Here is a 13,134-nt window from a genome sequence, read left to right on the forward strand (position 1 = left end):
CTCAAGAGGCATCCGAATGTCTGAGGTTTGATGCCTCGTGGGGACTCAGAATTTTTTCTTTGTCCCACGCTTGTGACGAGACGAAAAATATCGTACTCTATTTTTTTTGGTACATTTTTAATTTAGTTGGAGATTGAGCCTTTTTGAAGTCATAATAAACTTTATTCAAGTGTCCATACACTTAAACTATATGAGCTAATTGGGGTAAGTGAGAAGATGTGGGCCTTGCAATGGATAAAAGGTTATTTTCGTGAGCGTGGGACGATGACAAAATATGCATCTATAGCTACATGCAAATAAAGCGATAACTAGATACGATGTTCACCTCTGGTATTATTTCAAGTCTATTTTTCCGCTGTTTAAGATATTATAACTTTCTTTATAAATAGAGTTACGTTCAGAAAATAATCTCCGAGCCACGTACGTCTGGAAGGGCCTGGGTACTATTCACCGATTAGATCTAGATTATGAGCCCAAGATTTCTATCGCGTGAATCGCGTAACAGTTCAATTAGGACAAAGCCCTCGACAATTATCACGCGATTGAAATCGAGAGGAAATACATGTAATTTCATTTTTTAGTTTATATCTACTTAACAACAAGTCAAGTGCATGTTTGTCTTCGTTTACTTCATTATACCGCAGGCTGAGGCCAATTGCTCTTCTGTCTATCGACTGTAAATTGATTGCGAGTAGCTAGCGAAGCCAATCAGACCACAATATTGGACATATAATTTCCATGTTGCCATGCTTCTGTTCGGTAAGAGATCACAGATGACGTCAAATATGGTAAGAACAAAAATTGTCAAAGGTGTCATCTTCTTTGTGTGTGGCCTCCATTGGATCATAAGAAAGAACGAATGGAAATGTGTCTATTTTTGAACATGGAATCGGCTTGTTGTAATGTCATGTGAGAAAAATGGCCCGGATGAGTGATATTGTTTGTCATTCTTTTGAATACTCGAGCAGCATTCGTCGGTTTTGTACCGCAGCTTGTATATGGGAAAGCACCGATCGCAGCCATCTTACGTAACAGTTTCCTAATAAATGAATGCTCGCTTGCACCTACTGATTTTAACGAAAAGAAAAAGAAAAAGGATCTAAATATCATTATCTTCCCAATAGATCAGTATATCTGGACTGAACTTTGGGATTGTGAGAATATCAAGACTTGTATATAACGGCAGTCCTCCTTATATTAAAAACACTTCTGTCCATCCCCTCCCTTCTTCATCTGTTTGTAATGTAGGTCACTCGTCTTTCCTGGAACTAGGGGAAATGACTTAAGTCCGATCAAGATACAACGAAGAGCTCGCGCCCTGACATTGAATGCGGAAATACACAATCTAAGGATAGTTTGTTATCACGAAAATCATTAAGAGAGTTTAAAGATGCACAGAGGAAGCCTTTTGTGAACTTTGTAGCCGTTAAAAAAACTCTATTGTCCGATTAGAGGCGTTACACCGAAGGATTCCGAAAGGTAACCAAGCTTTTCTTTTCGGTAGGTGAGACCTCACTTTGGTTTCTTTCCGGAATAATATCTGAATTAGAAAGCGCAATACTTTGATTCTATATTGTTTTAGGCGTTTCTTTATTTACAGGTACACAATCAGAGGCTCAGTAAAATCAAATTGATGCATATAACCTCTCGCTAGGTGCGTGACTTTTCAATCTTAATTTGCTGGCGATTTTTGCACACGAAATCGGTTTTGTTGTGATGTCATGTGAGGGAAATGGCCCGTTTGAGTGATATTGTTTGTCATTCTTTTGAACATTCGAGCAGCATTCGTCGGTTTTGTACCACAGCTTGTATATGGGAAAGCACCGATTGTAACCATCTTACGCAAGAATTTACAGGCTTCTCTATTTACACTTGTGACATCATGTGAGGTTAATGCTAAAACGCGTCTTTGACGCCCAATGAATGGTGCTGTGTTTATTGTAACTTCAAAATTTGTTGTATCGACAAAGAAAACTCCAGCTTTTATCGCAATCGATGTATTTTATTGTAAATGTCTGTCCATATCCAAACCAAACAGTAACAATTTAAACTGAGTTCATATCAAATGTATGTATCAAGCCTTCATGTGTAACTGTCAACTTGAGCCGGGGTTTTGCGGTTGACGTACACAGAGTGCTCATGCATGATTGCGGGAAGGATGAATTATACTGTATTCCCAGCCGTAGGCTTTGGCAGCAACAAAGCTTGGAAGATTGACGACTATAAGTAAAATTTCAGCTGTTCTCATCGTGCTCACTGAATAGGACAATGTAATGACCCGCAGAGGAACTGGGTCAGGACATTAGAAAGGGTTTCTTGGGTGGATGGAAAGGCAGGTCCAGGCCAGTTGATCAAGTGAATGAACAAAAACATAAGCTGCACAAATCACTACAGAGATGTATTAAATATAATCCAAACAAAGTTAATTGATGATGCTGAAAGTGTGTAATCACAATTTTTGTCAGAGATAAACAGATCTTTGTTTAATAGGTGATGAATCAGATGATGAACTCTTGACTTAAAAAATGTTATCTTGAAATAATTCTAGATTATCTCTTTAGAGTACTTTTCAATAGAGTGTTTAAATAACACTAAAACCAGTTGAAAGTAATCAAAATTGCATGTGTGAGAGAAGAAAAAATTCATGATAAGCAAATCAGAACTTCAAGTTAAAAGAGGTAAACTCTCTGAAGTGCTGGAAAACATGAATCAACAGATCATAATAGTTTAACTTTTGAATTGGGTTTAAGTTCAGAGAGTAGTGCAAGTGTTCTGAGCAAATTAGAAAATAAAGTTATGAAAAACAGGGTGGCTTGATTTTAACGCTCAGTTGAAAATTATTCCATTTGCAAAGAAGTTTCTAAGTTGCAGGGAGGAGAATCACAGCCTGTGTTATCAATTGAACAGGGTGGCCTGGTGAATTGTGGACCTTAACTATTCTTGGGAATTTTTTAATGGGTCAAGGGTGCAGATATTTTTTTTCTTGTTCAATTTCCAGTTTAGATCAATCTTTATTAACTTTTTTTCCATAGATACTCATACAAGATGAGAGTATAATATTGAAATAGAGTAATGGCCACTTCTCCAAGCCGCATGAGTACAACACTTCCTGCTAACACCAGTACATCCCTTGCTGAAGATGGAAGGAAATGGTCGTCTTTAGACGCACATCAACAAGGACCTGAACCTTTCCAATCCATACCTGCTCAAGAACTACTCAAAGACAGCTGTAGCAAATGTGGGTGGATAAGAAAAGAAGGAGGAAGTGTAAAATCCTGTGAGTCTTATCATCTTGTGCCATGCGTAATTTGTACAGAATTAATTTTGGTGACTTCTTACTGTGCATCTGTCTGTATGAAGCCCTTCTCTCTATATGGTGTGTTGTCTAGAGCTTCAGGTTTCTTGAAAGCTACGGTTCCTAATGAGTAACCCTCCCTCTCTTTTTTCCTTGAACAAAATTGCCAAAATTAAAGTGCACAGTAAAACAATGGTAATTTTTACCTATGGTTATAGCATTGTATCATTGTGTATTGTTTGTTCTCTCACACAATTCTACCTTTCTATTGGATACTATCACACTTATTGGTGTGCTTCTCTTTGCCACTGCACATAATGTAAAGTATTGCAGTCCCTTTGTTGTCGGATCAGGTAATGTATACAAGGATCATGAAGTGGAGGTTAAGTTCTATATTGCATCCCATGTACAGTTTGAAAGGCAGCTAGCCCACTTGTAGCTTGAAAGTTATTTGTTGTTTTTGTGTTTTTTAATAGGGCGTGACAGATATATCATCTTGCACAAAGGCTGCATGTATTATTACAATACTCCAGATGCTAAAACTACAGCTGGCAAATTTTCTCTCAGTGGATACAGGTATGTTTTAATGAGAAACAAACTTTTCAGTCAGGGGCTCAATATTAATGTGCACTTCCCACTAAGGTAATAGAATATGAGCAGAAAAATTTGCAATAGTGGTGTAAACTTTTGAAACACCCTGTGACCTTGACAACCTCATGCACAGAAAGTCTTGGAAGTATATGTTTCTTACCTACTGTAAGAAAATAAGTCAAGCTCCAGAATAATTTTGGATTTCCAAAAATCAATTTTGTTTATTCATAAATGTGGTGGCTTTAGTTTGAAATTTTTATCCACATTTCATTTTAGATTGTCCCCAGCACCAGAGAAAACTTCCAAATTTCAATGGACTTTTAAACTAGTTCATTTACAACCAGAAAAAAGGACTTACTACTTTGCTGCATATTCTGAACAAGAAATGAATGTAAGTACAAAGTAAAAGTAAGTATCAAGAACTTGTTTAGTTGGTGATCATTTCCTTTATTCTCATGACCTTAACTTCTTATTCAAGGGTGATACTGTCAGGAGAATTTATAAGTCAGTCAAGCCAGTGGATTAATGGATTAACAAGCAATTCAGTTAAACATCCTCACCTTTTTCTACTTAGACCACACCTTGCTAGTGTTGCGTGGAGAGTCTTTTATCCTTTGGTTTCATCTGATCTACAAATTCTCCTCGTCAGCCCCTTAGGAAATGTATAGAGAACAGTATGGAGAATATGCATACTGATGGAGTGTAAGGGTTAAAACCTGTTACTTTTGGTTGGTGCCATGTTAATGTTTGTGTATCCAGATATTCAACTGAATTTGAAAAGCACTCTCCCTAAAAATTAATCAGAAAATAAAGCAAGACACTTGTAATGCAAACTACATGTACCCAAGGAGACTTTGTTAGCGGTGAATCCTGTCTTTGCCATGCCCATAAATAAATAAATTGTGTTTTAATTTGGAAAATGAGTTCAAGAGTTGGAGCAGTGGAAAGTCTAGGGAGTGGCTGCTAGTCCTCCCCCATATTTTGGTAATTGCACCCCAAACCTTAGAGTCCCTAGCCAAGAAATGAAGTTTTAAAAATAAAAAAAATTTACATTTGATTCTGAAAGTTCTCCTCCCATTAGCCATAATCCTTAAAGTACGTTGTATGCATTCACCAAAAGCTGGTGTCTGCCACCTTCACAACAGTTTCTTATAACAGGTGTGACCAAGTTTGGCCTAGAAAAAGTTTTTATAGCTGTTCAATTCTTTTTGGTAGGAATGGATGAACAGTATAGTAAGTGATATGAGAGAATACTGTGGGACAGGAAGACAAAGCATGTGAGTGTCTTGAATTTAATTGATTTGATAAATGTAGTTTGTTGTTGGTATTTATTTATAAACAGTTTTATTAAAAAACGACAGCCAAAGTATAAAAATATTTTAAACTTATTGTGCAGGTTTATTGTTCACAAGTGATAATGATGTCCAGTATTATTTTGTTAAAATGCTATTAGAAATTATTTTCTGAATAGATTTTGTCAAATTAAGACATGGTTCTTTTAATAAGTGGGTTCAAATGAGGCTCTTATAGTGTATTTCTTTTTATTTTGTTCTTGTAGCATAGAGCCAAATGATAATGCAGAGCTGGAGTACTGCTACCCTGAAGTAGAACCTAAATTTGACCTGGAACAATTAGCAACAATGTTTGGAAAACCTCAAACACAACCAGCATTAGAACCAATGTACTGTCCACCCCCTGAAATGGGTTCTCCACAAGTGCAAAGAAAACCCCTGCCTCCTCAGAGACCTGCATTTCCTTCACCTAAGCCACTTCGAGGAGGGTTCAGCTACACTGGCATCCCAACTCCTGTGCCAGGCCAAGGAGGTGCTTCATTAGGGGTAGTCAGACAATCTCCTGGAAGGACAAGTCCTGATTTTCCCCGCAAGTTAAGTGATCCTCCTGCTCTACCAGCAAGAAAGGGAAAAGCATTAGCACCGCCCAAACCACTTCCTCGGCCACCTCCTCTGACACGGCACACCACTGAACCTATCATGAGGTACCCATCGTTGCCCTGTAGAGGTACTGTACACTGTCTGAACTTATGCATAGTAATGCATTATGTGTCTTTTATTGTCTCAATTCATTCAATCTTTTCAGTCAGTTGCAACCACCCTAACCACATCTTCTTTCTCAGGGAAGGTATGAATCATGCTGTCAATGCAAGGGTGGTTGTTCATTTAGAATGGTTATGACTACTGACTTAGCTTTTATCATGCCATGGGTGAGGGTCACTACAACCAAATGGAACTGTCCTGAACTTTTTAACCTTATTTCATTGGTATTTTTGATTAAACCTTTAACTCCAGTGAGTGACAAAGACAGAATTTCTCCTTATAATATCAAATGATACAATTCCAAGCAGACAAGTCACAAGAATAAAGAAAAATATTGATTAGTGGATTATTAGTAGATCCAATACCAAATTCTCCCAACTAACATCATAAGAATTGCAAGAGAAAAACTAATCAGAGGTTGGGAGTTAAAGGGTTAAAATGTTGTTAGGTTCTTAAGATTAATTTTGAATTTCTTAGGAGATTGTCAAAATCAAATTTTTTAGATAACTCTGTCACTAATATTGTGGTAAATGATATCATTTTCTTTAGACCAAGAAGAAGAAGAAGAAGAAGGGGAAGGTTATTTGGACATAGTTCCAGACACAAATCCTGAAGATGTCAATGAAAAACAACCCGCCCTGTCAAGGTCTGTCCAGTAAGAGGAATCTTCACCTAATATCATTCTCTATCAATGGAGTGTAATTTGTGTGTTTGATCATAACAGAGGCTTACTATATCATGAAGCTTTTTGTGCTGAGAAGCCACAGTTTTCTTCACATAGCTCTTTTTGTTAGCAAGAGGCTCACGTTTAGTATTATTGGAACCTCTCACCATGAAGACCCATTAAATCATTGAGCAACAGTCACTTGCATCCATTTGCTTGTACATAAACCTCTCAAAAGTCTATTTCAGTGCTAACTTGATATTCAGTGGGACAAGGGGGCCTTGTCCCACTTATTGCTCCAGGTTTTGCATCAGCCAATTAACAGGCATGTAGAAAAGAAAAAAGCAAAAATGAGGGGGATTTTGGAAAAGGAAGGAAGAGATTCCCATTATTCTATTTTTGTTTCACTCCAAATTTTTTACTGAAATGCTTGGGTACTTGTACTCATACTACTCTGGGGCAAATATCACCTCTGACTGGAAAGAAACCCTCCAGATTCATATACATGTATGAAATTTTCAACACCTTATTATGATTGTTAAATTGAGAAGTTTTATATATACTGTGACTTTTGTCAGAGCTGACAGTCCAGCTCAGTTGGTTTGAAAATAAGGCAGCCTTTTTGAATGAGTTTCCAATATTTTTTGTACCAACTCATCAAGATAAACAGATACATGTACCCATTTTCACTGGTCTAGAAATTCTAATGAATAACAAATGTCTCTCTTTGTTTGGACTAGTATGACGACTCAGTTTTGACTCAGGGCCCTAAATGCTTCATACAGTGCGATTTCAGATCAATTTTTGACAACAGAAAAGCTTGAAAAATTTTGCCTTTCTTAACCTGTAGTAAAGTTACACAATTTAGAGTTTCATTTGGTGAGTTTTTGGTTATTTCTTGTTCATAAATTGTTAATTACAATTGTAATTCAGAAAAAAATGGGCTTACCTTGTGAACAGTTGGTTAATATTTGGTACTAGTTGCTGAAGGATAACATTAACTATGAATAAAGGGGGTAGGTTTCTATAGAAACTGCGGTGCTGCGTTGGTATTGGAGTATAACAAGGTAGTTTGGTATTATTAACAGAGTTGATAATGTAAATTGGCCACCATAAAGAGTTTCAAAGCTCTTTACGGTATCAACCCAGTTGACAATACCAAATTACCCTGTAACATTAACTATGCCGCTTTTCAATCTTATCGTTGTTTACTCTGTTGGCTATAGGGGATATCCAGATGGACGAAGCATCCGTCGGCATCATAATGAGGTGAATATAAAACCATTTATTTTGTATGAATTTTAGACCTTGTTTATGACCGTACGGCAGGATTTTAATTGCTTTTTTGTACAAACTGGTTGAACGTCAGTAGTATTACAAATCTTAAATGTTAAATTGAATACTTTGTCGTCTTTGAAATGCTGAGAGTCCTGTGCAATCCATCAACTCGGGAGCCAATAGTTAAAGTAGCCTTTCCCAGCCCCCCCTCCTCCTTTGCACAGTGCGCAAGACTGTGGGTGGGAGAGGTACTATGAGGTAGTATTTTTTCCCCTAAGAGTTTAACGAGGCCAAGGCTAATGCTAATTAACTCGAGGCTTTATTTTTTATCTGAAGTCCTCCAGGCTTAGCTTCTCTCAATCCAAAGAACTTTGAAATATTTCAAAGCACTACCGCCACCCCACCCACCCCTCTCCCTAATATGAAGTTGTCTTTCTGATGCATGGTATCATGTCGATAGATTAGTCACCGACATGTGATTTTGTGATTCACTATAGTTTCACGTGTACACAAGGTTATGTAATACTTAGAACATAGCGCGCGTGCTTGCCCTTTATAAGTTCTATTGAGCCGCTATGAACAAATCTTTATTTACACACGCCCGTGCGTAAATAAGATGACGGGAGCATTTTTTTTTCCTGGCTTCAGAGTTTCCTGCCTGTTAAGCTGCAGTGCAGGTTTCCGTCTCTTTGAAATATGGAAGAAACTAGCGAAGATCTGCCCAATTTTTCTATCGGCATCGACCATTTAGGTCCTGATCTAACAAGCAACAGAAATAAGGCGGAAAAACACTCGCAAGTTGCACTTTTCGCAAATTTGTGTTGATAACCTTGAGTCTTTGACTTTTAAAACATTTTTTAGGGACACGTGAGTTCATTTGGCTTTGATTTTCTCCATTTTCCCCGTAAATTTTGAGCTTTTCTCTCACAGTTATCAGTTAACTGGCTCAAATTTTCTCGCTCAAATTAAAGTATAAAATGTGGCGTGTTTTTGACCAGCCAGTAGGGACGTTTGTTTTCTTTTTTTTGTGTGTTGTGAGAATTTTGCACTCTATCACAATAAGAGGCTTCTTCGCGCAGATACTTGTTTTCGCTCTGTTATAAAAGAATTTGCTCATGCTTTTTAGCTCTGCGTATATCGAGTTATGGATGCACTTGTGAAGTTTGGAGAGCACTCAAAAAGCTAGAGTTGCTCTCGGCTGCGCTTAGAGCTACTCTTACGCATTTTTCGTGCTCTCCAAACCCGCGTGCATCCATAATTCGATATACCCACGCTAAGCATGAACAAATTCTTAAATAACGATGGGTTTCTTAACTCTTTTACTTTCAAGATCTCGTTAGTAAGTTTCCTTACTGTCTGCAATACAGTTCTCATTTTTTTGAGTTTGGAGAATTTTGTATTGGATCAGCTAACAATCCCCTGATTGATATTTTTCTTCATTCTCATCACTCGTCTGTTTGATATTTCATTGATATTGTAAGGAGAAATTTTGTATTGGTCACTAATGGGACTGAGTTAAGGGGTTATGCAACTCTCTTCACTTTATTGTTGCAGATAGTTCTTCCTTCCTCGGCTGTAAAACTCGACGTGGACAAGATGCAAGTTGGGGCGTAAGTATATTACTTTTGCCGTAATAAAGAGGTTTCCTCAAGGAAGCTAGTGAAAACACTCTTAATTAAAACTAATAAGTACCCATCTATTGTTTATGTTATCGACATTTACGTGCGTATGCAGTGTTTTGCTATTACCTACCATGAGTAGAAGCTTTTAGGTCTCTAAATAAAATTTGACTCTGTTATTTCTTTGTCCACTTTTATTGTCTGTTTTCTTCTGCAACCGATCAATATGAATTAGTTTTATTGGTTATGCAATGACATGTGCCTCAGGCAAAACAATAAAGGAATCCCGATAAGGCGAACTCCTTCATCGCGAAGTACATTTTAAAAGCAATAGGTTCATGTATCTGTTCAGGAGTGGAGGGTAGGGGTTTCAAGGTTTTATATGGTGTTACTGTATTTGTGTTTTAACACGTATTTATTTCTGACTTATTTTCTTGTAGTCTCTTGGAAAATAAACTCGGAGTCTACATACTGCGTAGAAGTCAGAACGCACAGTCAGAGCGGGTAAACCCAACTTCAAAGAATGATTTTTATTCATAGTAACAAAACTCGTGTACTTAAGAGTCTGAAAATCGTAGATTGTTGACCTCGACTTTTCATGTTTCGTATATGGTAATATGACTGTCAACTGTATAAGTAACAGTTACAAACGAGCAGGCAGTTGGAGCGTAGTCGAATGTGCTACAGATTGAGTTTATGGGGAAATTAAATATATAAGTACAGTCTAGGAAAACCATACATCAATAAAACAGTTCAGTCTCTCCAATCTTGTTCAAACCAAAAACTCAACGATGTAATCTTTCATCGCCTTTTCAGCATATTACTTTTCACACTTCACAGAGCAGTATTTTCAAGTTCGAGGAAAATTTGTTCTTTTTTTTAATTTACTTCTTAATTTTTCCTTCAATTTATTGCAGGCTCTGTCCGTGTGGACTGGAGATCGAGTACGACATTACATGGTGTTTCAGGATGAAGTATGTGGTTCATTCTTTGTCTAATATTTTTTTTAGTTTGTTTCCTTGTAAATTCTCAATCGTATGGTAGTTTGGATGTACAATTCACAGTGACACCCTCACCTCTTTGTGTGGTATTTATTTTGCAGAAAGGCTACGCCCTTGATCCTGATGGCGTGCGATGCAAAACAATTGAGAAGCTAATAAAACACTTTTACGACTTCACTTTACCAAGATGTGACGTGAAACTTACAGCGCCTTATAAATAGATTTGAATGGACTAAAGGCTGACATACAAAAAAAGGATCATGGAGTAACTAATCAGAGTCAGCCAAATCTTTCATCTGTAAAATTCATCACGATAATTGTTGGTGTTGCTAATGAATCTTGTTGGATGTTATCAAACGGGTGATATTTTGTCTAGGTTGGACTATAATTTTATACAAAAATGATTGCAAATTCAGTATTAAACGATTCGAGGCTTTGAACAATAACCCCGAACTGTGGGATGTATTCCTCAAAGCCTTATTATGTTGTCGATTCCTTTACATTGCATTTTAAAATGAAATATTTGGGCAATTTGCAACTTGTTGAATCGTCTTTTGTAATTTTGTTGATTTTTGAGGCAGAATACGTCCTCAACATACTCTACATTAAGATAGAGCCTTATACTCCCAAACAAGAGTAGGGATTGAAGAGAAGTATTTTCCCTCAGGTGATGCTTGGAAAAATTTTATGTCTTCACGAAATGAAAACGCCCAGTTTTCTTTTTAATGCCAGATCTTCTTACTATTGAGGTATTGAACGTATAGAATTTTTACAATTTATGATCGTTTGTTGTTTTGCATGGACGGTTTATGCTACTCATCGCAGGTGTATGATTTTAACTTTATGTTTTGAAGTTAAACAAATGTAGAAGAAGGATTATGATATTCATAGAATCTCACAAAGGGGAAGAAAGATCTGCTGACAATTTTTGAAAAAAGTTTATATAAATGCGAAACAAGGGACTTTGATGTCGAGAGATTTTATACTAGTGTGTGGGCCGGTCCCACTTTTTCTGCATAGAAAACGCCATTGGCAATTTGGAACCAATATGCAGTGCATGGTGTTAGAAATAAGACTTTATGGCCATATTTTACCATGTTCTCGTTAACATCTTGCTCATTATGTGGATAGAATGAAAGTAATTTTTATTGTATTTCTTTTTAAACTAAAAACTGTACAGTATATAGCGATTAAATGAATTTTGCATTGATGCATACGGATGGTCGATACCAACTGTTGATTTACCATGAAACAATTTTCCTTAAAGTTTAACTGCGCCAACTTTTTGGATCATTTACCGGAGCCAATAAAATCTCACATCGCCTGTTTTTGATCATTTATTTTATGTCTTCATAACGTGTTCGATGATCATTCTCCCAGAACTGTTTTCTGAATATGAATTCGTAACTAATATATAATTACTTTTTGTAATCAGAGAAATGTGTTGTAAGTTATTGTATATTTTGAGAATCAGCCTACTTAAATCTTTTTTGAAACATTGAAATAAAACTATATTTTCCATTTGGTATCTCCCCCATGTCCCTCTGTTACCCGTACTGTGGACTGATATGAATGTCTGGTAAATGCATTCTCATTCATAATCGCATATTCGGATATGACGGAAAAACTAAGAGTAAAAAGTGTTACAAACTGACCATGCGGTGTTATTTTTGTTTAGTTTTCTCTGAAGACCTGTGGTTATTGGGAGAGTATACGACCGTAAGCTTTACTTTTGACTGTTGTGATATCAAAGTGAAGTTAAGGAAGAATGTTAAACACTCAGCAAAAGCCGGTGAGGAAAAACAAAATGAAGGGCACGCAAATGACTAAAGAATAATTATTCTATGAAATCATAATGCTAAGATCAAAAGCTACTGAGCTGGAGCCTCAGAGTCACTCGTCAGATGAGCGAGGGAGGCTGTATCACGACAAAGATTCTTAAAGGAAGAAAGGAAAGATTTCGATTAGTTTTCAAAAAAGTAAACAAACGATTCATGACTACAACATTCAGTTTTTTCTCCCACTTGACTTGTTATTATCAGAACCGCTACCTCTCTTAGGAAAGCCTTCGCTGAAACCCTTATGCGCCTTTTACTGCTGAACGAGTTTGGTGATCTCTGCTTTATTTTTTTAAGAATCAAATCTTAAAAATTATATTTACGATGAATTCATTTCAATCTATTAATGTAGGTGGTGCAAAAGTACGTATCCATACTAACATTGTACAAAGACGACAAGAACAACAAATTTTTGCCTGCCAAATAATGTATAATGCTGCGCTTTCCTTCTGGCTATCCCCTTGAAAAATGTTGAGGAATTAGAAAAGTAGAGAGAGGTTTTCCTTGATTCATAGAAGCATTTTCCTTTACTGAAATCGTAGATTTTGCGTCACTATCGATGTAAGGTAATAATTAACTTTCCCACGAGGAAATGCTGAGATTCGATGTAAATCTTTTCTCTCATCCTTATTTTCCTCGCCGTTTTGTCATGAAAACGGAAATGTACTCTTCCAAGATTCGCTGTGCTGTGCACTGTTCTGCCATGTCAGTCTATGGGAAATCAGAGAGACATCGCACGCTTCAATGTAATTAGGATTTCATCTCCTAGGAGTGGACACAACGCCACCTTCAAC

At 36.9% G+C, this 13,134-nt stretch overlaps 1 protein-coding gene across 6 annotated transcripts; it reads left to right on the forward strand.

Annotated features, from left to right (window-relative positions):
- Window positions 1–1,292: 1,292 nt before the first annotated feature.
- LOC131774238 (SH3 domain-binding protein 2-like) lies at window positions 1,293–12,027 on the forward strand. 6 transcript variants are annotated; one of them, XM_066158765.1, is made up of 13 exons: window positions 1,293–1,500; window positions 1,601–1,654; window positions 3,033–3,277; window positions 3,772–3,871; window positions 4,163–4,277; window positions 5,102–5,163; window positions 5,445–5,905; window positions 6,490–6,595; window positions 7,831–7,873; window positions 9,437–9,492; window positions 9,942–10,005; window positions 10,419–10,475; window positions 10,604–12,027. In XM_066158765.1, the coding sequence occupies exons 3-13, from the start codon at window positions 3,073–3,075 to the stop codon at window positions 10,721–10,723; spliced, it is 1,389 nt and encodes a 462-aa protein (XP_066014862.1). In that variant the 5' UTR covers window positions 1,293–1,500; window positions 1,601–1,654; window positions 3,033–3,072; the 3' UTR covers window positions 10,724–12,027. The 6 variants fall into 6 exon arrangements, with proteins under 6 accessions (XP_066014862.1, XP_066014870.1, XP_066014865.1 ...); XM_066158773.1 differs by having other exon boundaries at window positions 1,293–1,479; XM_066158768.1 differs by lacking the exon at window positions 1,601–1,654 and having other exon boundaries at window positions 1,293–1,504.
- The last annotated feature ends 1,107 nt before the right edge of the window (window positions 12,028–13,134 follow it).

The sequence above is a fragment of the Pocillopora verrucosa genome, chromosome 1 (genome assembly GCF_036669915.1).
Source record: "Pocillopora verrucosa isolate sample1 chromosome 1, ASM3666991v2, whole genome shotgun sequence".
Taxonomy (NCBI): domain Eukaryota; kingdom Metazoa; phylum Cnidaria; class Anthozoa; order Scleractinia; family Pocilloporidae; genus Pocillopora; species Pocillopora verrucosa.